This window comes from Oncorhynchus clarkii, chromosome 5, assembly GCF_045791955.1.
Source record: "Oncorhynchus clarkii lewisi isolate Uvic-CL-2024 chromosome 5, UVic_Ocla_1.0, whole genome shotgun sequence".
NCBI classification, from domain to species: domain Eukaryota; kingdom Metazoa; phylum Chordata; class Actinopteri; order Salmoniformes; family Salmonidae; genus Oncorhynchus; species Oncorhynchus clarkii.
In genome coordinates, this window is record NC_092151.1 from 60531344 (window position 1) to 60557367 (window position 26024).

General features: G+C 44.7%; 1 protein-coding gene across 1 annotated transcript in view; it reads right to left on the minus strand.

Annotated features, from left to right (window-relative positions):
- The window catches only part of LOC139410136 (neurocan core protein-like), a 203130-nt gene that overhangs the window by 72193 nt on the left and 104913 nt on the right, over window positions 1-26024 (minus strand). The window contains exon 10 of the mRNA XM_071155579.1: window positions 19079-19195. Coding sequence (XP_071011680.1) covers window positions 19079-19195 — 117 coding nt within the window. The remainder of the gene's footprint in view (window positions 1-19078; window positions 19196-26024) is intronic.

Consider the following 26024-nt stretch of genomic DNA (forward strand, 5'->3'; position numbering starts at 1 on the left):
TTATTTCCTTTGTTTTGTATTTATTTAGTATGGTCAGGACGTGAGTTGGGTGGGCAGTCTATGTTTGTTTTTCTATGTTTTGGGGTATTTCTATGTTTCGGCCTAGTATGGTTCTCAATCAGAGGCAGGTGTCATTAGTTGTCTCTGATTGAGAATCATACTTAGGTAGCCTGGGTTTCACTGTGTGTTTGTGGGTGATTGTTCCTGTCTCTGTGTTTGCAACAGATAGGACTGTTTAGGTTTTCACTTTTCTTGTTTTGTTTAGTCTGTTCATGTATAGTCGTCTTTATTAAAAACATGAATAACCACCACGCTGCATTTTGGTCCGCCTCTCCTTCACCACAGGAAAACCCTTACACCCAGTTCCACAATAAATGTTTGATTTGTTCGATAAAGTCCATAATTTATGTCCAAATACCTCCTTTTTGTTCGCACGTGTAGCCCAGTAATCCAAATTCATGACGTGCGATCACTAGGTGCAGACGAAAAGTCAAAAAGTTTCGTTACAGTCCGTGTCAAACGATGTATAGAATCAATCTTTAGGTTGTTTTTAACATAAATCTTTAATAATGTTCCAACCGGAGAATTCCTTTGTCTGTAGAATTGCAATGGAATGCAAGCTAACTATCACGTGAACATGCGTGGTCAGCTCATGCCTCTCTGGCAGACCTCTGACTCATTCCCCTCTCATTTGCCCCCACTTCACAGTAGAAGCATCAAACAAGGTTCTAAAGACTGTTGATATCTAGTGGAAGCCTTAGGAAGTGCAATTTAACCCCATAGACACTGTGTATTCGATAGGCAAAGAGTTGAAAAACTACAAACCTCAGATTTCCCACTTCCTGGTTGGATTTTTTCTCAGGTTTTTGCCTGCCATATGAGTTATGTTATACTCACAGACATCATTCAAACAGTTTTAGAAACTTCAGAGTGTTTTCTATCCAAATCTACTAATAATATGCATATATTTGCAACTGGGCCTGAGTAGCAGACAGTTTACTCTGGGCACCTTATTCATCCAAGCTACTCAATACTGCCCCCAGCAATAACAAGTTAATGACTCCAACCTAAGTGTATGTAAACTTCCGACTTCAACTGTATATTGGGAAGGTAATAAAGGGGGTGATGGAGTCCAGGTGAGTCTGATGACGCGCTGGTGCGTTCAACAATGGTGAGAGGTGTGCGCCATAACGAGCAGCCTGTTGATCTAGAGGCCTGACGAGAGAGCACACATGACACGTTTCCAGCTACAATAGTCTTTTACAACATTAACAAGGTCTACACTGTATTTATGATCAATTTGATGTTATTTTAATGGACAAAAAACAAGGATATTTCTAAGTGATCCCTAACTTTTGAACGGTAGGCCAGTGGCCAGCATTTATATACTTAATTGTCCCTTCCCCGACGGTATAGTGTATACTGCCTCCGTCCACCATAACACAATACCCTATCTCTAACAGATCAGTATCAGCAACATGCTCACATGTTCATTCCTCAGCCATCAGGTGGCGAGGGCTGCAGTGTAAATTGCAAAGGGGCACAGTGAAGCAGCAGTGGCTGCAGGTGTGTACAACTTGGTGTGTGTGGATGCCTTGGAACCTGGCCATAAAAGCTCACTAATCTCCAGGTTTGTTTACAGCACGTTAAGCATCCATGTGCCACACACACACACACACACACACACACACACACACACACACACACACACACACACACACACACACACACACACACACACACACACACACACACACACACACACACACACACTCCTCTCCAAACTCCTGTGGGCAATGAGAGGCAGAGGACATGCTTTCTGTCCTGCAGAATGAGAATAAGATGGGAGGCTGTGTGTGTGTGTGTGTGTGTGTGTGTGTGTGTGTGGCAGTGGGCCACTGTAGGCTGAGCAGCTCCAATCAGGGGTGTGTGAGGTGGGTGATGGGGGGTGATTGGGGCGGGTCAGGTGATCAGGTCGCCATGGGAGACGAGGGCGAGAGGCAGAGGTGAAGTAATGAGGCGTGGGCAGCAGGTGGAGTTAGCCAATCACACTCCTTAAAGAGGCTCAGCTCCCAACACACAGCCACATAAATCTAGCCTTCAATCTCACACAACACACGTCCAGGGATGCACGCACACACACACTCACACAACCTTCTTGGAAATTACCATTCACTTCCTGAATTTACTGCATTTAAATGGAACTAACCCCAACATAGGTTTAGGGGCAGATCCATCCTATACCCGGTGCTCCTTCTCTGGGAGAGAGAGAGCAGGTCCTGGTCCTGGCGCTCTGCTCCACAGCCAAGGGACCAGTCCTGGTTATGGGTTAATTATATTAATTGCCTTGATTTCATGAATGTTTCAGGCTCAATGATAGGAGCTGATGTGACAGGAGAATGACGGGTCTCACAGGGTCCATTAGTTAAGAGACCAAGGAGGAGCACTAAAGGCCTATTTAAACGGAAGATCCACACAAACACTTTATACAGTCTAAAGTACACGCCAGCTGCATGCAGGGACACAGGAACGGAGTGTGTGTCTGTGTGTGTGTGTGTGTTGCTATGTGCGTGCGTGCATGGAACTGTGTGTGTGCGCCCCGTGTATGTACAGACATTTAAATAAAAGTGCCTGGACGATTTTGAGTGTATGCATTTTGTACTGTATGAGTGATTGTGTTTGCCCGTGACAGGAAAAGAGAGAGAGAGGTGAAGGCAGAGGTGAAATTGATGGGTTAGGGGTGGTGAGAGTGTGAGGGAGTCTGTAGGAGAAAATGAAATGTATTACTGGAGAATAAGGGCTAGAGGGCTACAGAACTGTTTTCACCCCCATCTCTGCAGTGCAGAGCAATTTCCATACAGCTTCCTGCCAAATAACAACATGCTGGAGGAAGGAGAGGTCGAGAGAGCAACAACTAGAGTGAGAGGGGGAGGGATAGAGAGGGAAGAGAGGGACTAGACAGCGAGAGGGAGACAAAGGGAGCGAGGAGGGAGGGAGAAAAAGGGGAGAAAGAGTGACAGGGGAAAGGAGAGAAAGGGGGAGAAAGAGAGAGAGGTAAAGAGGGGGGAGAGGGTAAGAATGGGGACAGAGAGCATAGGAAATGAAATACATGTGTACACTCCTGTCAAGCATCAAACTATCAGGAGGACATTACTCAGCAGTGGGACACACAAAGCTGTGATTCAATTAATTTTTCTTTAAATTGACCTGGGGGGGATGGAAAACCCACATCAGAATTTCTTTGTCAGTTATTTTGTGGAATTGTTAAGGTGTGAAGGGAGAGGAAGTTGTCTCCATTGCTCAGTTCACTGAGCTACTCTATAGTATGAGAGGTTAGTTAACTCACTCTGCTCTGCTGTATAGTATCAGTAGGAAGGGGAGGATGAGGAAGAGGCGGAGGAGGAAAAGAGGAGAGCAGTAGAGGAGGGGAGGAATGGGAGGAGATAGACAAAATAAGTGGGGACGTGTGTGTCTCTCAGGCCAGATTGCGGTGTCACTGCAGCACACAGTTATCTGTTCTCATTTATCAGGTGAGCTTGGAGGGAGGGAGGGAGATAGCGACAATAACAGGGGAAGATGAGAGATAGAGACAAAGAGAGAAGAATGTAAGTCCAAATAATTTCCTCATGATCTGTCTATGAGCTTAAAGGATAAGTAACTTTTTGTTGTTGTTGTTATAACCAAATATCTATTTTTGATGTAAATGGAATGTTATAGAAGGGTCCAGACGCCTTTTTAGGGATTTCACATGTTTTAGAGAAACTTACCGCAAACAGCAGATTACTTCCTCATTCTCGTTGCCCCGAAAAAACATTGACAAAGGATCCATAAACACCCAATATGTCCTTTTAGAACCGGCACAACTCTCAGTATACTGATGCAGGTCTTTAGATGTTGTAGGCATGAAGTTGTGTCATTCCGAACTTAACCCCTCGGGTGGCCCAACACTCTCAGTTACCTGTATCAGCAGGCTACACGGAAAATGGAATCGCTCAAGACGGCTCCAATCGTGCAAAAGGGAATATAACATCGCAGATAAAGTTCGGAATGACACAACTTCATGTGTACAACAGTTAAAGATCTGCATCACTCTACTGACAGCTTTGCTGTTTCTAAAAGGACGTTTTGGGGTGTTTTTGGAGTTTTTGTTCATGTTCTTTCAGGGCTCCCGTACTACAAAATGAGAATGAGGAAATGATTTGCTATTTGGGGTAAGTTTCTCTAAAACATGTGAAATCACAAAAAAGGTGTCTGCACCATTCTATAACATGTCATTTACATAAAAGGTATAATTTAAGTCTTCACCATTATCCAAGTCCGGAATACCTAAAGACAATCACCCACCTTTTCATTCATACTTTACTCCACTCTCTGTTTATACCAAACCATAAATATATTGATTGCGTGCAACAATTCATCTTTCTCTCTCCGCAGGCTAAATAGGTTTGATGGACAGAATCTCTGCTTGTTTTCCTTAATGCACCACCAGTCCTCTATTTATTTATTTACTTCCTTCTTAGAACAAAGTGACAGCCCAGTGAGCCCACCCCAAAAAATTCCCTGACTGCAACTTTGTTTCAAATCAGAATGATTTGTTGACCCCTGCGCAGAGCTATATGTGGAGGGGTTAATGCATTTCCCTCGGCACATCCCAAAACAAACCCCATTTGAAGAGAACAGATAAAGACATCACTGTCTAAGACTGAGGCTTTGTTTATGAATCTGTCCAGCAACACGATCATAGCGAATGTATACAGCCAAGACACAAGACTCCATAGTCTGACAGTGTGGGTATCTGTGCCAGTGTTCCAGGAGTGTGCAACACACAGTGTTGCAGATACAAAAAAAGCCATGACTAGAGCTGACATGATTCCTTATGAGAGGAACCCCTTAACTTAAGTCTGTCCTACGCTGAGTGTACAAAACATTAGGAACACCTTCCTAATATTCAGTTGCACCCCCTTTTGCCCTCAGAATAGCCTCAATTCGTCAAGGCATGGACTCTACAAGGTGTCAAAAGCATTCCACAGGGATGCTGGCCCAAGTTGACTCCAATGCTTCCCGCAGTTGTGTCAAGTTGGCTGGATGGTGGACCATTCTTGATACACACGGGAAACTGTTGAGCATGAAAAACCCAGCAGCATTGCAGTTCTTCAAACGCTCAAACTGGTGTGTCTGGCACCTACAACCATACCCCATTCAAAGGCACATAATCTTTTGTCTTGCCCATTGACCCTCTGAATGGCACACAGACACAATCCATGTCTCAATTGTCTCAAGGCTTAAAAATCCTTCTTTAACCTGTCTCCTCTCCTCCCTCTAGACTGATTGAAGTGGATTTAACTAGTGACATCAATAAGGGATCACAGCTTTCACCTGGTCAGTCTATGTCATGGAAAGAGCAGGTGTTCATAATGTTTTGGACACTCAGTGTATTTCTATTGGAATGCTACACATTGTATACTGTACACATCTAAACAGGTGTTGGATTTTACTATAACTGATGGTCAAATGAAATGAAATGGTATATGTCACATGCTCCGAATACAACCGTGAAATGCTTACTAACAAGCCTTTAACCAACAATGCAGTTTTAAGAAAATGACCACCAAAATAGTAAGCGATTAGAATAACAAATAATTAAAGAGCAGCAGTAAATAACAATAGCGGGGCTATATACAGGAGGTACCGGTACAGAGTCAATGTGCGGGGGCACCGGTGTCAAGGTAATTCAGGTAATATGTACATGCAGGTAGAGTTATTAAAGTGACTCTGCATAGACAAAAACAGAGAGTAGCAGCAGTGTAGAAGAGAAAGGGGAGGGGGGGCAATGCAAATAGTCTGGGTAGCCATTTGATTAGATGTTCAGGAGTCTTATGGCTTGGGGGTAGAAGCTGTTTAGACGCCTCTTGGACCTAGACATAGCGTTCCGGTACCGCTTGCCGTGTGATAGCAGAGAGAACAGTGTTTGACTAGGGTGGCTGGAGTCTTTGACAATTTTTAGGGCCTTCCTTTGACACCGCCTGGTATAGAGGTCCTGGATGGCAGGAAGCTTGACTCCAGTGATGTACTGGGCCGTACACACTACCCTCTGTAATACCTTGTGGTCAGAGGCTGAGCAGTTGCCGTACCAGGCAGTGATGCAACCCATCAGGATGCTCTCGATGGTGCAGCTGTAAAACCTTTTGAGGATCTGAGGACTCATGCCAAATGTTTTCAGTCTCCTGAGGGGGAATAGGTTTTGTCGTCCCCTCTTCACGACTGTCCTGGTGTGCTTGGACCATATTAGTTTGTTGGTGATGTGGACGCCAAGGAACTTGAAGCTCTCAACCTGCTCCACTACAGCCCCATCGATGAGAATGGGGGCGTGCTCGGTCCTCCTTTTCTTGTAGTCCACAATCATCTGTTTTGTCTTGATCAAGTTGAGGGAGAGGTTGTTGTCCTTGCACCACATAGTTAGGTCTCTGACCTCCTCCCTATAGGCTGTCTCATCGTTGTCGGTGATCAGGCCTACCACTATTGTGTCATTGGCAAACTTAATGATGGTGTTGGAGTCGTGCCTGGCCGTGCAGTCATGAACAGGGAGTACAGGAGGGGACTGAGCACGCACCCCTGAGGGGCCCCCGTGTTGAGGATCAGCATAGCGGATGTGTTGTTACCTACCCTTATCACCTGGGGGAGGCCCGTCAGAAAGTCCAGGATCCAGTTGAAGAGGGAGGTATTTAGTCCCAAGATCCTTAGCTTAGTGACGAGCTTCGAGGGCAGTATGGTGTTGAACGCTGAGCTGTAGTCAATGAATAGCATTCTCACATAGGTGTTCCTTTTGTCCAGATGTGAAAGGGCAGTTTGGAGTGCAATAGAGATTGCATCATCTGTGGATCTGTTGAGGCAGTATGCAAATTGGAGTGGGTCTAGGGTTTTTGGGATAATGGTGCTGATGTGAGCCATGACCAGCCTTTCAAAGCATTTCATGACTACAGACGTGAGTGCTACGGGTCAGTAGTCATTTAGACAGATTACCTTAGTGTTCATGGGCACAGGGACTATGGTGGTCTGCTTGAAACGTGTTGATATTACAGACTCCGACAGGGAGAGGTTGTAAATGTCAGTGAAGACACTTGCCAGTTGGTCAGCGCATGCTCGGAGTACACATCCTGGTAATCCATCTGGCCCAGCGGCCTTGTGAATGTTGACCTGTTTAAAGGTCTTACTCACATCGGCTGCGGAGAGCGTGATCACACAGTCGTCCGGAATAGCTGATGCTCTCATGCTTGTTTCAGTGTTACTTGCCTCGAAGCGAGCATAGAAGTTGTTTATCTCGTCTGGAGGGCTCGTGTCACTTGGCAGCTCTCGGCTGTGCTTCCCTTTGTAGTCTGTAATAGTTTGTAAACCCTGCCACATCCTACGAGCGTCGGAGCCGGTGTAGTATGATTCGATCTTAGTCCTGTATTGACGATTTTCCTGTTTGATGGTTCGTCAGAGGGCATAGCAGAATTTCTTGTAAGCTTACGGGTTAGAGACCCGCTCCTTGAAAGCGGCAGCTCTAGTCTTTAGCTCATTGCGAATGTTGCCTGTAATCCATGGCTTCTGGTTGGGGTATGTACGTACGGTCACTGTGGGGACAACGTCCTCAATATACTTATTGATAAAGAATCCCAGAACATATTCCAGTCTGTGCTAGCAAAACAGTTCTGTAGTTTAGCATCTGTTTCAAATGACCACTTTTTTATATCACTGGTGCTTCTTGCTTTAATTTTTGCTTGTAAGCAGGGATCAGGAGGATAGGATTATGGTCATATTTTCCAAATGGAAGGCGAGGGAGAGCTTTGTACGTGTCTCTGTGTGTGGAGTAATGGTGGTCTAGAATTGTTTTCCCTCTGGTTGCACATTTAACATGCTGATAGAAATAAGGTAAACTGATTTAGGTTTCCCTGCATTAAAGTCCCCGGCCACTGGGACCGCTGCCTCTGGATGAGCGTTTTCCTGTTGGCTTATGGCGGTATACAGCTCACTGAGTGCCGTTTTAGTGCCAGCATCGGTCTGTGGTGGTATGTAGACAACTACAAAAAATACAGATGAAAACTCTCTAGGTAGATAGTGTGGTCTACAGCTTACCATGAGATATTCTACCTCAAGGGAGCAAAACCGCGAGACTTCCTTAGATATCATGCACCAGCTGTTTTTTACAAATATGCATAAGCCCCCGCCCCGTGTCTTACCAGAGGCTGCTGTTCTATCCTGTCGATAGAGTGTATAACTAGCCAGCTGTATGTTCTTTATGTCGTTGTTCAGCCACGACTGAGTGAAACATAAGATATTACAGTTTTTAATGTCACGTTGGTAGGATATACGTGTTTTCAGTTCGTCCCATTTATTTTCCAGCGATTGAATGTTAGCTAGCAGGACGGGTGGCAAGGCAGATTAGCCACTAGCCGCCTGATCCTCAAAAGGTACCCTGATATTTTTCCGCTAAATCTTTGTTTCCTTCTCCAGCGAATGAGAAGAAAAACTTGTCTAATCTGAGGTGAATAATTGCAGTTCTGATGCCCAGAAGCTATTTTCGATTATAAGAGATGATAGCAGCAACATTATATACCAAACAAGTTATGAACAATGCGAAACAACTAACAAAATAGCATGTTTGGTTGAGAGCCAAATAGACGGCCAACTTCTCCATAGTTTTAGAAAGGTCTGGAATTCACCTTTCTGGATAAGATCTTAATTATACATTGCTTAAATAGTTGAGTATCTGGAGCATCAGCACTTGTGGGTTCGATTACAGGCTCAAAATGGCCAGAAACAAAGAACATTCTTCTGAAACTCATCACTCTAGTCTTGTTCTGAGAAATAAAGGCTATTCCATGCGAGAAATCTCAAAGAAACTGGTTGCTGATAATGGGCCTCTGTACGACTATGTAAACTCAGCAAAAAAAGGAACGTCCTCTCACTGTCAACTGTGTTAATTTTCAGCAAACTTAACATGTGTAAATATTTGTATGAACATAACAAGTTTCAACAACTGAGACATAAACTGAACAAGTTCCACAGACATGTGACTAACAGGAATGGAATAATGTGTCCCTGAACAAAGGGGGGTCAAAATCAAAAGTAACAGTCTGGTGTGGCCACCAGCTGCATTAAGTACTGCAATGCATCTCTTCCTCATGGACTGCACCAGATTTGCCAGTTCTTGCTGTGCGATGTTACCCCACTCTTCCACCAAGGCACCTGCAAGTTCCCAGACATTTCTGGGGGGAATGGCCCAAGCCCTCACCCTCCGATCCAACAGGTCCAAGACGTGCTCAATGGGATTGAGATCCAGGCTTTTCGCTGGCCATGGCAGAACACTGACATTCCCTTCTTGCAGGAAATCACGCACAGAATGAGCAGTATGGCTGGTGGCATTGTCATGCTGGAGGGTCATGTCAGGATGAGCCTGCAGGAAGGGTACCACATGAGGGAGGAGGATGTCTTCCCTGTAACATACTGCATTGAGATTGCCTGCAATGACAACAAGCTCAGTCTGATGATACTGTGACACAATGCCCCAGACCATGACGGACCCTCCACCTCAAAATCGATCCCGCTCCAGAGTACAGGCCTCGGTGTAATGCTCATTCCTTCGACGATAAATGTGAATCCGATCATCACCCCTGGTGAGACAAAACCGCGACTCGTCAGTGAAGAGCACTTTTTGCCAGTCCTGTCTGCTCCAGCGACGGTGGGTTTGTGCCCTTGGGTGACGTTGTTGCCCGTGATGTCTGGTGAGGACCTGCCTTACAACAGGCCTACAAGACCTCAGTCCAGCCTCTCTCAGCCTATTGCGGACAGTCTGAGCACTGATGGAGGGATTGTGCATTTCTGGTGTAACTTGGGCAGTTGTTGTTGTCATCCTGTACCTGATCCGCAGGTGTGATGTTCGGATGTACCGATCCTGTTCAGGTGTTGTTATGGTCTGCCACTGCGAGGACGATCAGCTGTCCGTCCTGTCTCGCTGTAGCGCTGTCTTAAGGAATCTCACAGTACAGACATTGCAATTTATTGCCCTGGCCACATCTGCAGTCCTCCTGCCTCCTCGCAGCATGCCTAAGGGACATTCACGCAGATGAGCAGAGACCCTGGGCATCTTTCTTTTGATGTTTTTCAGAGTCAGTAGAAAGGCCTCTTTAGTGTCCTAGTTTTCATAACTGTGACCTTAATTGCCTACCGTCTGTATGCTGTTAGTGTCTAAATGACCGTTCCATAGGTGCATGTTCATTAATTGTTTCACCTTTATTTAACCAGGTAGGCAAGTTGAGAACAAGTTCTCATTTACAATTGCGACCTGGCCAAGATAAAGCAAAGCAGTTCGACACATACAACGACACAGAGTTACACATGGAGTAAAACAAACATACAGTCAATAATACAGTATAAACAAGTCTATATACGATGTGAGCAACTGAGGTGAGATAAGGGAGGTAAAGGCAAAAAAAGGCCATGGTGGCAAAGTAAATACAATATAGCAAGTAAAACACTGGAATGGTTGATTTGCAGTGGAAGAATGGAGCAAAATAAATAAATAAATAAAATAAATACAGTAGGGAAAGAGGTAGTTGTTTGGGCTAAATTATAGGTGGGCTATGTACAGGTGCAGTAATCTGTGAGCTGCTCTGACAGTTGGTGCTTAAAGCTAGTGAGGGAGATAAGTGTTTCCAGTTTCAGAGATTTTTGTAGTTCGTTCCAGTCATTGGCAGCAGAGAACTTGAAGGAGAAACCAAAGAAAGAATTGGTTTTGGGGGTGACCAGAGAGATATACCTGCTGGAGCGCGTGCTACAGGTGGGTGATGCTATGGTGACCAGCGAGCTGAGATAAGGGGGGACTTTACCTAGCAGGGTCTTGTAGATGACATGGAGCCAGTGGGTTTGGCGACGAGTATGAAGCGAGGGCCAGCCAACGAGAGCGTATAGGTCGCAATGGTGGGTAGTATATGGGGCTTTGGTGACAAAATGGATTGCACTGTGATAGACTGCATCCAATTTGTTGAGTAGGGTATTGGAGGCTATTTTGTAAATGACATCGCCGAAGTCAAGGATTGATAGGATGGTCATTTTTACAAGGGTATGTTTGGCAGCATGAGTGAAGGATGCTTTGTTGCGAAATAGGAAGCCAATTCTAGAATAAACTTTGGATTGGAGATGTGGGTCTGGAAGGAGAGTTTACAGTCTAACCAGACACCTAGGTATTTGTAGTTGTCCACGTATTCTAAGTCAGAGCCGTCCAGAGTAGTGATGTTGGACAGGCGGGCAGGTGCAGGCAGCGATTGGTTGAAGAGCATGCATTTAGTTTTACTTGTATTTAAGAGCAATTGGAGGCCACGGAAGGAGAGTTGTATGGCATTGTATGGCATTGAAGCTTGCCTGGAGGGTTGTTAACACATTGTCCAAAGAAGGGCCAGAAGTACAGTGCCTTGCGAAAGTATTCGGCCCCCTTGAACTTTGCGACCTTTTGCCACATTTCAGGCTTCAAACATAAAGATATAAAACTGTATTTTTTTGTGAAGAATCAACAACAAGTGGGACACAATCATGAAGTGGAACGACATTTATTGGATATTTCAAACTTTTTTAACAAATCAAAAACTGAAAAATTGGGCGTGCAAAATTATTCAGCCCCTTTACTTTCAGTGCAGCAAACTCTCTCCAGAAGTTCAGTGAGGATCTCTGAATGATCCAATGTTGACCTAAATGACTAATGATGATAAATACAATCCACCTGTGTGTAATCAAGTCTCCGTATAAATGCACCTGCACTGTGATAGTCTCAGAGGTCCGTTAAAAGCGCAGAGAGCATCATGAAGAACAAGGAACACACCAGGCAGGTCCGAGATACTGTTGTGAAGAAGTTTAAAGCCGGATTTGGATACAAAAAGATTTCCCAAGCTTTAAACATCCCAAGGAGCACTGTGCAAGCGATAATATTGAAATGGAAGGAGTATCAGACCACTGCAAATCTACCAAGACCTGGCCGTCCCTCTAAACTTTCAGCTCATACAAGGAGAAGACTGATCAGAGATGCAGCCAAGAGGCCCATGATCACTCTGGATGAACTGCAGAGATCTACAGCTGAGGTGGGAGACTCTGTCCATAGGACAACAATCAGTCGTATATTGCACAAATCTGGCCTTTATGGAAGAGTGGCAAGAAGAAAGCCATTTCTTAAAGATATCCATAAAAAGTGTTGTTAAAAGTTTGCCACAAGCCACCTGGGAGACACACCAAACATGTGGAAGAAGGTGCTCTGGTCAGATGAAACCAAAATTGAACTTTTTGGCAACAACCGGTCAACAATCAGAACCGGTCCAGAACTGCTTCGGTCCCCATATAGGGAACTTAACATCTAAGAGGTACCAGTTCCCACTGATAGTCAACCTAGTGGAGACACACAGCTGTGTATATGGGAGACATACAGATATAGGATTTTACTTTGATCACTGTTTTGCTGCTGAGAATTTTCCTGCACTGCAGGAAATGCAGATGAGCTTCGTGAGTTACACAAATTCACTGAAAATCCACACTAACACACATATTAACAGTATTACACTTTTCATGTAGCCTACTTTTGTCCAGCTAATAATCTAACCACCGATCAAGAAACATTATGGACTACGTGTTCAAATCCTGTTGCTGCAAGATTATTTTGCTGTGACAATATAGGTACAATTAAGATCCTTCATCTGTATAGAAGATTTATTAGATTAATATATAAGAGCGGTTATGTCCCATTTCCTCTAGGGATCCCCCCTCCTGACACCCCTACCTGGCCCTGTGTCCGCCAAGCTGCCCCCACCCTCTACCTCCCTCCATCTCCCTCTCTCTCCCCACGAAGCGACTCCCCCCTTGTCTCATAAATGTTTGAGCGGCCCAGCAGAAACGGAGACCATGCATTATGCAGCATCTCTAAACGCCTCATCCCAAATAATTGCAAATACAATTCAAGTCCTGGAGATCGCCTCCGAGCAGCTCCACAGCCCTGTTTTGCCTAAATCATCATTCCTCCCACTATACTATACACAGAAGGAAACAAGATTTGCTTATTGCAGTGTTTGTGACACCGGCTGGGTTGGTAGTAATAAAGAAATGATGGATGGTAATGACTGTAAAGAATCATTGATGAAGACTCAATCGCACAGAGCAGGAGAAGCAAAGGGAAGGAACATAGTTATGCTGTATAACCTGCTGGAAAGAAAGGTATAGATTGCAAAAGAGTAGATGAAGAAAGAGAGAAAGTCAGATTGCAAGAAAGAAAGGGAATGAGAAGGAGAAAGTGTGCCCATTGTCCTTGTTGATTATTGTGCCATGTCCGTTGGTGTTGTGAGTACCTGTGCTCTGTTGTATCGGCTTTCGCGCTATGTGTTTTTGTGCACTTGTTATTACGGGTCTCGTCCCGTGTATTATTTAGAGGTTTACACCTCGCTCTTTTGATTGGGTTACATCCCTGAGTTATATATATATATATACACGTGTCTGTTCTGGGCTCCGTCCCCGTCGTTTTCATGACGTACTTTATTTTGGGTGGAGAAATTAAAAACCCTATTACGTATTCCTGCACCTGTCTCCAATCATTATACAACCCACTAAATGGAGACAGCGGGAAAGACCGAGCTGTCGAACATCGTAGAGACAGTCCAGCATCACGAGGACTGTCTCTCCAAACTCAGTAGCACCATGGACAGCGTGTTGGCAACCATCTTGCATTTGGAGGGGAATGTGCAGTCCCTCCTGTCTCCAGCACCGGTTCCAGAGCCAATGGAGGTGGGCTCTGCACGCAGAGCGTAAGAGAAGGAGGAATCTGGGCCTCTGCTCCTATTGTGGAGAAAGGGGTCATTTCTCCCCGACCTGCCCTCTTGCCACTAATAGGCGAGGAGGTGACAAGCCAGGGAAGTCCCCTGCTCCAACCCAGGTAGGATGCAAGATCTCCCCTCCTTTTCTGTCAACTCAACCAGTGTGTTTTCCCATTAAATTCCTTGAATACCCTAGCCCCTCACTCTCGTTAGCTCTGATTGATTCTGGGGCTGCCGGGAATCTTTTAGTTAGTGCACAGGCCACTGCATTGCACATTTCTTTGTTTCCCCTACAGTCACCCATTCCAGTTCGAGCCCTGGATAATCGTCCAATAAGAACAGGGCTCGTGTCTCACGATGTCTGTCTGGACCACGCCCCTCAAGTGGATTTACCGGAGAAGTAACAGGATCTGCACAGGGTTTTCTTTAAGACCCAAGGTACACGCCTGCCTCCTCATCGCCCCTAGGACTGTGCCATTGACCTGCTTTCTGACGCAGCCCTCCCTTGAGGACACGTCTATCCCCTCTCCTATGCCGAGACCGAGGCCATGGAGACCTACTTACAGGAGAGAGCAGGGTTTAATCTGCCCCTCTACGTCACCAGCCTCCTCAAGCTTCTTTTTTTTGTTAAGAATAAAGTGCGCCCCTGCATTGATTATCAAACTCTGAATAAGCCACTTAAGTTCAGCTATCCTTTACCCCTCATCCCAACCATCATCGAACAAATGCACGGGGCGCAGTACTTCACGAAACTGGACTTGAGGAGCACCTACAATCTGGTGCGCATTCGTGCAGGCGACGAATGGAAAACGACCATGACAATAACCACAGCGTGACAATAACCATCCATGAACAGACAACATTAAATTAATCATGGAAAAATGCTATTCTACATTTTAAAAGCTCAAAAGGAATCCCTTTTGTTTTGTTGCCAGAGACAATGAGAAATATTGGTTCTATATGATTGACATACACAAAATCTACTATGTCCCAACAGATTCTAAGCAATTCCAAACTAACATCACAAACCATGTGTAATTCATCTGTTTAACATGCAATAATCAGGACTTATTGATGTGGCTGTAATGTTGATTGATCACCGATGCCTTTAGCCCACATAAATTTAGGATGATCCCCAAATCGAAGGCTGCCGACCCCAGACAGCCTGTGTGTGTGTGTGTGTGTGTGTGTGTGTGTGTGTGTGTGTGTGTGTGTGTGTGTGTGTGTGTGTGTGTGTGTGTGTGTGTGTGTGTGTGTGTGTGTGTGTGGTCAGTAGATGGCTGATTGATTATCACACCCATGACAATACCTCTCCCCTTAACCTCTGACCCTTGGCCTGCGACCCTTCTACATAAGTAGTGACCTGGAACAGCAACCTCTCCTCATTGACTTAGCATTAATGTATATGGGATCCATAGGAGCAAGGGCGTAACTCAGTCTCTGGACTGGAACCTCATTGAAAGCCTGTGGTTTGAAATGAAGAGGGCAATCGACATGTGCAGACAAAGGATATCAAGGATCTGTAAAGATTCTGTATAGAGGAATGATCTAAGATCCCTCCCAAAGTGTTCTTCAATGTCATGAAACATTTAAAAAAGGCTCAGTGGTGTTATCCTCGCAAGGGGAGGGGCTGGAGTAATGAAAACGGGATCCAACAATCTTTTTATTTTTTATTACATGTTAAACAAAATCAATTCCTGGTTGGCCTAACCCAGCATTTTTGGGTTGAGCAGAACACACACACACACACACACACACACACACACACACACACACACACACACACACACACACACACACACACACACACACACACACACTTCCTTCTGCCCCTGAGCAAGGTAGTTAACCCACTGTTCCCCGGGCACCAAAGACGTGGATGTTGATTAAGGCAGCTCCGCGCACCTCTCTGATTCAGAGGGTTAAATGCGGAAGACACATTTCAGTTGAATGCATTCAGTTGTACAACTGACTAGGTATCCCCCTTTCCTTTCCCTTTCAGTCAACTGTCTGTAAAGTCTCATTCCACCTGTTTATCTAACTCATATCTCTGCCTGGTCCTCTACTCTCTGTAGAGCAACATACGGGGAATGGCAACAGTAGCACCACCAACTTTTGTGGGGATCACCTCATCCTCTAGATGGAAGGCTACAACCAAACCAGAACTACTGTTTTGGTAAGTACTTATCTCTACACATTAATACAAATGTATTATACAATAATGAATCCTAAAATAAAACTCTTATACAAGATTTTTATACTCCAGTTTATTTTCACAAGAATGTTTTCTGAAAAAAAACAGTAGTTCAGATTAAATCATTTGGTGTGATGAACCAATAACAAAAGGGAGAAATGCAGAGAAGCAATTTGACCATAAGTATTTAGATTGCATATTTATCCAATAGGTGTCTCCATAATGACAAACTCCTCTCTCGCTGGTGGAAATAAATTGGGACTAGTTTTCAGGCATTGTGGGCGGGGGGAGGTCCAATAGAAAAATGTGGAAATGTGTCGCACTGAATGGTGCAACACATTTCCTGTAGCTGCCTGGCCACCCCCAGTCCCCCACAAGTTACTCCTTTGCATAGGAGAGATGGACATCTTTCTTCCATCTCTCAGTATGAACACACACTGATGGTTACTGTATAGTTAGGAAAAAAACATTCTGGTATTACAGTGCAATCGGAAATGATTCAGACCCCTTGACTTTTTCCACATTGTTACGTTACAGCCTTATTCTTTTTTTTTTTTTTGTTTTTTGTTTTGAATTTTACCCCTTTTTCTCCCCAATTTCGTGGTATCCAATTGTTGTAGTAGCTACTATCTTGTCTCATCGCTACAACTCCCGTACGGGCTCGGGAGAGACCAAGGTTGAAAGTCATGCGTCCTCCGATACACAACCCAACCAAGCCGCACTGCTTCTTAACACAGCACGCATCCAACCCGGAAGCCAGCCGCACCAATGCGCCGGAGGAAACACCGTGCACCTGGCCACCTTGGTTAGCGCACACTGCGCCCAGCCCGCCACAGGAGTCGCTGGTGCGCGATGAGACAAGGACACCCCTACCGACCAAGCCCTCCCTAACCCGGGCGACGCTAGGCCAATTGTGCGTCGCCCCACGGACCTCCCGGTCGCGGCCGGTTACGACAGAGCCTGGGCGCGAACCCAGGGACTCTGATGGCACAGGAAGTTGTACACAAAAACCCTGGCCGCACCGACTGGTCATGGTAAAAAGCTCAATTGCAGTGTCACCCCCCCAAAAAAAATCAAGATTTCTATTGCTTTGATACTGCAATTAACATTTGGCACTGGTTGCAGGTGGAAATGTTACATGTATAACCTTTAAAGTCCAGATCAGTGAACACTCAATAGAACCGGGATCGCCACCTACTGTAGATTCAGCCACGGATCAGTTTATTTCTTGAGCGGATGGTAAGGGGCCAGAACATAATGAGAAATCATTTGTAGACTGCAAAATGACCGTAAGATGCCCAAACAGATATAATATTTGACTATAACATAATCATTTCAAACCGTGCATACATTTGTATACGATCACATAGAGTATATCTCTCGATTATGATTGGGAATACTTCAGAACAGATTTCCAAATCACTTGGAGCTGATTTACTGGTGTTTTGATAGTCGTTTACGTCCAACAATAAAAATGTACACAAACTATTTTTGCACAGAATTCTTGGGGGGCCAAATAAAATCACCCGCAGACACGCACACTGTTCCCGACCCTTATTACCCCTCCACCCCTGATTAAGCGTCAACATCACACGGTTTTACTTCAGTATTCAACATTTGTCCAGAGGGGATATAAATGTCAAATACTGACGGTTAAGTTCAGCGATTAATTCCGAATGGTTAAGGTAAGAGTTCAAGTTTAGGATAGAGTCAAAAATAAAATTGTGCCTAGCACTGGGATCTGAACACAGGATGCTCGGAGCCGGAACTTGCGGCTTACGTCCATCCACAACGCCCTAGCAAGCCGCAGACCTACTTGATGTTAATAACACACACCGTTGCCCCTAGTGCACAGTTTTGAAGGCATCTCCTGATATCCTGGGGACCTGGATGAACGTTGAATGTCGCCTTGGATTTGGAGTGACCTGGCTTGACTTAGCCCATGTCCCCTTGACAGTCACACACACACCTGTGACCGTGCAGCCCAACCAGGTCACTCCAGCACAGCCCAGCTCTGACTGGCTCATTCTCCCATCACACAGTACAGTGGAGAGATGAGCTGCCTGCCAGTGAGAGTCACAAACACTCAGCATCTCCCTGTCACAGCATGCTTACTCAGCCTCACCTTAAATGACACACCCTCCTCAGTCAAACACATTCACTGTTAGAGCCTCACCTCTGTGCACGGAAAACAGACACTTTGCATTCACACACCCACCTCTGAAAACAGCACACACCCTCCCCATTCACACACACTCTGTCACAGGCTGCTTCCGCAGCCTTACCTCACCTCTGCAGGCAGGCAGGGAACAGCAGCCTGGGCACAGCAGGACCATGCAGCTAAACTTCCTCATGCAAAAACTGACTGAGCCAGTGATAATGTCAAATACCATCAACGCAGGCATTGGAGCAAAACATTACACATTTACTGTATGCAGATCATACACCTGCTCTTTCCATGACACAGACTGAACAGATGAATACAGGTGAAAGCTATGATCACTTATTGATGTCACTTGTTAAATCAACTTCAATCAGTGTAGATGAAGGGGAGGAGACAAGTTAAAGAAGGATTTTATGTATGCCATTCAGAGGGTGAATGGGCAAGACAAAAAATATATAAGTGACTTTGAACGCGGTTTGTGTCAAGAACTGCAACGCTGCTTGGTTTTTCAAGCTCAACAGTTTCTCGTGTGTATCAAGAAAGGTCCACCACCCAAAGGACATCTAGCCAACTTGACACAACTGTGGGAAGCGTTGGAGTCAACATGGGCCAGCATCCCTGTGGAACACTTTGGACACCTTGTAGAGTCCATTCCTCAACGAACTGAGGCTCTTTTTGGGGGGGGGGGGGGGGGGGGGGGGGGGGCTCAATATTAGGAAGGTGTTTATAATGCTTTGTACACAGTGTATTTGTATCAGCTATAGTTAAACAGTAAATCTACAATGATTCTGAGTCTGGCTATGAGTACAACACACAGGGCTGGAAAGAGGGTGACCTTCTGCAGCTCTTAACCTTTCCCCCTCTCCACAGTGACCTTTAACCCCTGACCCAACTCACCGATCTCACAGCTCTCTCCAGAGTAACCCTGGGGGCAGTAGCAGCTGTAGCCGTCGCCCTCCGGCAGGCAGCTGCCTCCATGCAGACAGGGGTTGGTCTGGCACGGATTGTCTTCAGCTGTAGAATGGGATAGAGCAGGGGGGTTAACCGAGGGAGATGTGTACACAGAGATGCAGTACATTAACACACACATGCTAAACAGCTACCTGGACTATTTGCATGACCCTTTTTTTGCACTAACGTTTTTGACTCATTACAAACGCTGCTGCTACTGTTAATTATCTGTTGCTTTAGTCCTAGTTTATGTACATATGTACCTCAATTACCTCGTACACATCGCCTCGGTACTGGTACCCCATGGCCTGATATACCCCTTGACTTTTTTCAAATTTTGTCTTATTAAATAAAATAAAAATGTTCCCTCATTTTTTTCCCCTAATCAATATCCCAAAGCAAAAACAGGTTTTTAGACATTTTCACGAATTAAAAAAACTTTAATAAACGGAAATAAAACATTTTCATAAGTACTCACACCCTTTGCTCAGTACTTTGTTGAAGCTTTCCGAAGGCACTGTATAGCCAATTTATGTGTATTTGTGTATTTATTATTGCTTTTATTATTAGGCGTTATTACTTTTCTATTATTTCTCTATTTTCTTTCTCTCTGCTTTGTTGGGAAGGGCCCGTAAGTTCCAGTCCGCAAGGTGTATCTCTACAGCATGGGCATATCTCTGGGTGGCGTGGACATCTCCATGCGTGCACCCTATCAACATAGAACTCATTCAATATTGCACCATCCCATTCTCTGGGCTCTGTCTACAATCATAACCAGTAGTATATAACACGAAAAATGAATCATAACCAGTAGTATCTACCAGAAACATAGAATAATACTAGATGTTTGGTGAATCTATGAATTATGTATGACCACTGGAGTCTTAGCCACTCAAAATATTTTTGGGGGAGAATATTTTGATATTTATTTCAGCACTCAAAATCTTGCCAAAGCATATTCTGTAAGAGGGGTTAATATGAATTTAAAACCATTTGACATGATATATATTTATTTACTTATGGGCTTTGAAATGAACAAACGTAGGCTGTCTGGCATAAGCGTATTCCCACACTTTACAATAACTCTGTTGCAATGGTCTTAGGTAGCCTTAGGTAGGCGATTCCCTCCATCGCGACACTGCTGCCCAGTTGAAGAGCTTGTGATCTCCATGTAGCACCACAGCACCATGCGCCTTCGGAAAAGCACCCCTCAGCCTCAGATGTCTTTCTGGAGGCATGCAGCCATATAGAGCCATTATACCCTAACGTAGGTCTATTTGCCTACGAGCCAAATAAAGTGAAGAGCATGCATGATGTGTGCAACTCGTCATTCCAACATATTTGAACATTTAATTCATCCTTCATTCAGTCAGTATGTCATCCATTCAGTCATTATGTCATCATGTCATCCATTCAGTCATTATGTCATCCATTCAGTCATTATGTCATCCATTCAGTCAGTATGTCATCCATTCAGTCATTATGTCATCCATTCAGTCATTATGTCATCATGTCATCCATTCAGTCATTATGTCATCCATTCAGTCATTATGTCATCCATTCAGTCAGTATGTCATCCATTCAGTCATTTGTCTGAGTTGCAATGGGAACTAAATCAAACAAAATCAACTCAGACAAATTACTGAAAGAGAATAGAACAGTCTTAGAATTTTTATTTTTATTGAAATCCATGTGTGTATTCAAAATGATCTACATTTGCCAAAGTTCTTTAGCCTATCACTTTCATAATTCAATGTTTAATTTCTTTCTCTCTGCATTGTTGGGAAGGGCCCATAGGTAAGCATTACACTGTTGGTTTACACCATGTGACAAATAAAACACACGCGCACACACACACACACACACACACACACACACACACACACACACACACACACTGCAGTTCTCTCTCAAGCACACACACAGATAGATTTACACATACTAGAATTCTCCCTCTCTGGGTCGGGTGAGCTTGTATCTTTCCCCTCATACATCATTAAGTAAGCCTGGGTATTATAAATGCTGGAAAAGAGATGTAGCGCATCAGATTGTGTCTGGGCCTGGAAACTTATCTGGATTGGCTAATAAAACCATACTTAATGTAGCTATCTCTCCCACAGCCACGAAACAAAGCCTCAAAACCTGGTGCTGTGCAACTTTCCTTGTCAAACACCAGCACCGTCCTAAAAGTAGAGCCTATAATTACGACTTAATCTACTCTCTCACCATTTATCCCAAAATGTTTCCCTTGAAGAGCGGTGCTTGGATTTATAGCCTGGCAAAATAAAATGTGTTAATTACCTCGCAACAACACGGTCATATGGCATTAAAAGAGGTGGCTCCAAGGGTGCCTGGGCGATGATCAGGTCATTTATGAGTACCCAGCTCATCAGAGTGACGCGGGTGGGTGGCACACATTGTCCTCCCCCCCACCGAGCATCCGTCCTGATAAAAAGGAGGGGGGGGGACAGACAGAGCAGCCCCCCCCCCCCCCCCCCCCGGGTCTCTCTCACTCTCTCAAGCAGTGTGTCGCTGAGAGGGTGAAGTGCAGTATGAAGGACCTGTCAGATTGTCTATCTTCTGTATTATTCCTCAATCTAAAGCTCTTCAATGTGAAGACTGGGGCTCTATCTGAGAGAGTCACTGGCACGTCATGGTTCTCTGTTACTTGGTTATCTGTGGTAGCTCATCCACCACTAATATATTCATTAGCATCACATATCTGACAGTGGCCTGTTTAGCTCTGCGTGACAGTGGGTTGGTAAAGAATCCACACCTGCTCCATTTTTTTATGTGATGGTTAACAATGACTGTGTGGGTCTGACGGCACAGCTCTAGTCAGCAGGGTCCACAGCAGATGGGACTGTTTGCTCTGATAAATATCACAACCGCCAAAAATGCTCTACCTCCCTGTTATTGGTAATGGTGAGAGCTTAGCATGTTAAAAATTCCTTCATGATTATCTGAAATCATGGAAGCATCCACACAAATGTAAAAGTTTTCAGAAAAATGTTTTATTCTTATTTAAAATGAAAGTGACTCCAAAATGACACAATGCATTATTGACCATTCATTGCTGTTGGGCACAAAAAAAATAAAACACAAAACAAAAAAACTATTTTGTAGAGTCACAAGCTTGATTTCAGGGCTGGTGTTATGGGCGGCCCTTAGGGGGCTGGTAGGCCCTACCATACCTCCTTGCCCGTCCAAATAAAATATTGAAATATTGATTATTCTTTGCCCGAGACGTTTGCCAACAGAACGATGCAGCTGACCGAGCCGCTGGTGTTATGTGTGCGAGCGTTGCAAAATAAATTTACACATACAGTGCATTCGGAAAGTATTCAGACCCCTTGACCTTTTCACTCCAGTCTGAGGTCCTGAGCACTCTGGAGCAGGTTTTCATCAAGGATCTAACTGTACTTTGCTCCGTTCATCTTTCCCTCGACCCTGACTAGTCTCCCAGTCACTGAAAAACATCCCCACAGCATGATGCTGCCACCACCGTGCCTCACCGTAGGGATGGATCCAGCCAAAGAGTTTAATCTTGGTTTCATCAGACTAGAGACTGTTGTTTCTCATGGTCTGAGTCCTTTAGGTGCCTTTTGGCAAACACCAAGGGGGTTGTCATGTGATTGAAAGATGAACTGAGGTCCACACTCCAGTCCAGTTGGTGGTGGTAATGCACCTTAAAGTTGCTTGCCTACCGCTATATAAAGTCCACAGAAGAAGAAGAAGAGGATGACTGAAGGATTAGAGAAAACTAGAAAATAACTAGGTTTCCCCTTTTATCTGTGGCTTAATTGTCGGAGTATTGAAACACACAATTTTGTGTGACTCAAAATGGGCAAAAATTCTATAAAGATCCCGAAAAAAAGGAACTTGTGCATTTCAGGTAAAATACAACCCAATATTCATATCCCAGGACAAATTAGCTAGCAACCGCAAGCTATCTAAATGGTCATGAATGTTCCATGTGTTTCGACCTGTCCCCAGAAATAGAGTTCAGAGTTCATTTTGATATTTCAACCTGCTTGCCCTGATCACATCTGGTGTGGATGGACAAAATCAATGTGCGCGTGCCCAGTCTAGTCAGCATGTGTCACAGTTAAAGCATTGAAGTGATAGTGTGGCATGTCATAATATTTCTGGCCAGACAGCATCAGATACATGGACTACATACTGTATAGAGGGGCGGCGCTGTTTCGCTTATTCGGATGCTTTCTCCTGTAATATACACTGCTCAAAAAAATTAAGGGAACACTAAAATAACACATCCTAGATCTGAATGAATGAAATATTCTTATAAAATCCTTTTTTATTTACATAGTTGAATGTGCTGACAACAAAATCACACAAAAATGATCAATGGAAATCAAATTTATCAACCCATGGAGGTCTGGATTTGGAGTCACACTCAAAATTAAAGTGGAAAACCACACTACAGGCTGATCCAACTTTGATGTAATGTCCTTAAAACAAGTCAAAATGAGTTTCAGTAGTGTGTGTGGCCTCCACGTGCCTGTATGACCTCCCTACAATGCCTGGTGAGGTGGCGGATGGTCTCCTGAGGGATCTCCTCCCAGACCTGGACTAAAGCATCCGCCAACTCCTGGACAGTCTGTGGTGCAACGTGGCGTTGGTGGATGGAGCGAGACATGATGTCCCAGATGTGCTCAATTGGAATCAGGTCTGGCATTGTCTTGCATTAGGAGGAACCCAGGGCCAACTGCACCAGCATATGGTCTCACAAGTAGTCTGAGGATCTCATCTCGGTACCTAATGGCAGTCAGGCTACCGCTGGCGAGCACATGGAGGGCTGTGCGGCCCCCCAAAGAAATGCCACCCCACACCATGACTGACCCACCGCCAAACCGGTCATGCTGGAGGATGTTGCAGGCAGCAGAACGTTCTCCACGGCGTCTCCAGACTCTGTCACGTCTGTCACGTGCTCAGTGTGAACCTGCTTTCATCTGTGAAGAGCACAGGGCGCCAGTGGCGAATTTGCCAATCTTGGTGTTCTCTGGCAAATGCCAAACGTCTTGCACGGTGTTGGGCTGTAAGCACAACCCCCACCCGTGGACGTCGGGCCCTCATACCACCCTCATGGAGTCTGTTTCTGACCGCTTGAGCAGAAACATGCACATTTGTGGCCTACTGGAGGTCATTTTGCAGGGCTCTGGCAGTGCTCCTCCTGCTCCTCCTTGCACAAAGGCAGAGGTAGCGGTCCTGCTGCTGGGTTGTTGCCTTCCTACGGCCTCCTCCACGTCTCCTGGTGTAGTGGCCCGTCTCCTGGTAGCGCCTCCATGCTCTGGACACTACGCTGACAGAGACAGCAAACCTTCTTGCCACAGCTCGCATTGATGTACCATCCTGGATGAGCTGCACTACCTGAGACACTTGTGTGGGTTGTAGACTCCGTCTCATGCTACCACTAGAGTGAAAGCACCGCCAGCATTCAAAAGTGACCAAAACATCAGCCAGGAAGCATAGGAACTGAGAAGTGGTCTGTGGTCAACACCTGCAGAACCACTCCTTTATTGGGGGTGTCTTGCTAATTGCCTATAATTTCCACCTGTTGTCTATTCCATTTGCACAACAGCATGTGAAATGTATTGTCAATCAGTGTTGCTTCCTAAGTGGACAGTTTGATTTCACAGAAGTGTGATTGACTTGGAATTACATTGTGTTGTTTAAGTGTTCCCTTTATTTGTTTGAGCAGTGTAGTATGGAGCGAGATACTTGCCAAAAGGTTGAATATATGTATCGTTAGAATCGTAAGAAAATCCATACGTAAATGGTTAGGATTGCAAGAAAAGCCATACGTGAAACATGACGTGAAATTGAATCTGGGAACAAGCCAACACCATGTTATGATTACGGACTAACCTTTTAGGCTTGAACAAATCTTGTGTTGCAAATCTGAAGTAAAATAATACCTTTCACAGTTTTGGCAGTTTCATCTCACCAACACAAAAAAAAGGCACACCAAACGGGTCTGCACGTTTTCAAGTTAAACGTGTCCAATTCTTTATTACTCCTCATTTGAGTTTACTTCACATTTAGGTAGCTAATGTAATGGATTTGTTTGCCAGCACAAGTCTACATAGCGCTAGCTGTATGATGCCTACAACAGTAAAGTTTCAGTCCGCTAGGTGTATCTCTACAGCATTGGCATATCTCTGGGTGACGTGGACATCTCCATGCATGCACCGAATCAAAATTTGACTCATTCAGTCTTGCACCATCCCATTCTCTGGGGTCTGTCTACAATCATAACCAGTAGTATCTACAATAAATACTGAATCAATAACAGTAGTATATTCCAGGAATAATGAATCATTACCAGTAGTATCTACCAGAAACATAGAATAATACTAGATGTTTGGTGAATCTATGAATTATGTATGACCACTGGAGTCTTTGCCACTCAAAATATTTTGGGGAGAGAATATTTTGATATATATTTCAGCACTCAAAATCTTGACCCAAGCATATTCTGTAAGAGGGGTTAATATGAATTTTAAATCATTTGACATGATTTATATGAATTGGTTCATGAACATATGGACTTTGTACAAGGGAGAGGCTTGTACAAACGTAGGCTGTCTGGCATAAGCTTATTCCCACACTTTACAATAACTCTGTTGCAATGGTCTTAAGTAGCCTCCGTATAGGCGATTCCCTCCATCGCGACACTGCTGCCCAGTTGAAGAGCTTGTGATCTCCATGTAGCACCACAGCACCATGCGCCTTCAGAAAAGCAGCCATCAGCCTCAGATGTCTTTCTGGAGGCATGCAGCCATGTAGAGCCATTATACCCTAATGTGGGTCTATTTGCCTACGAGCCAAATAAAGTGAAGAGCATGCATGATGTGTGCAACTCGTCATT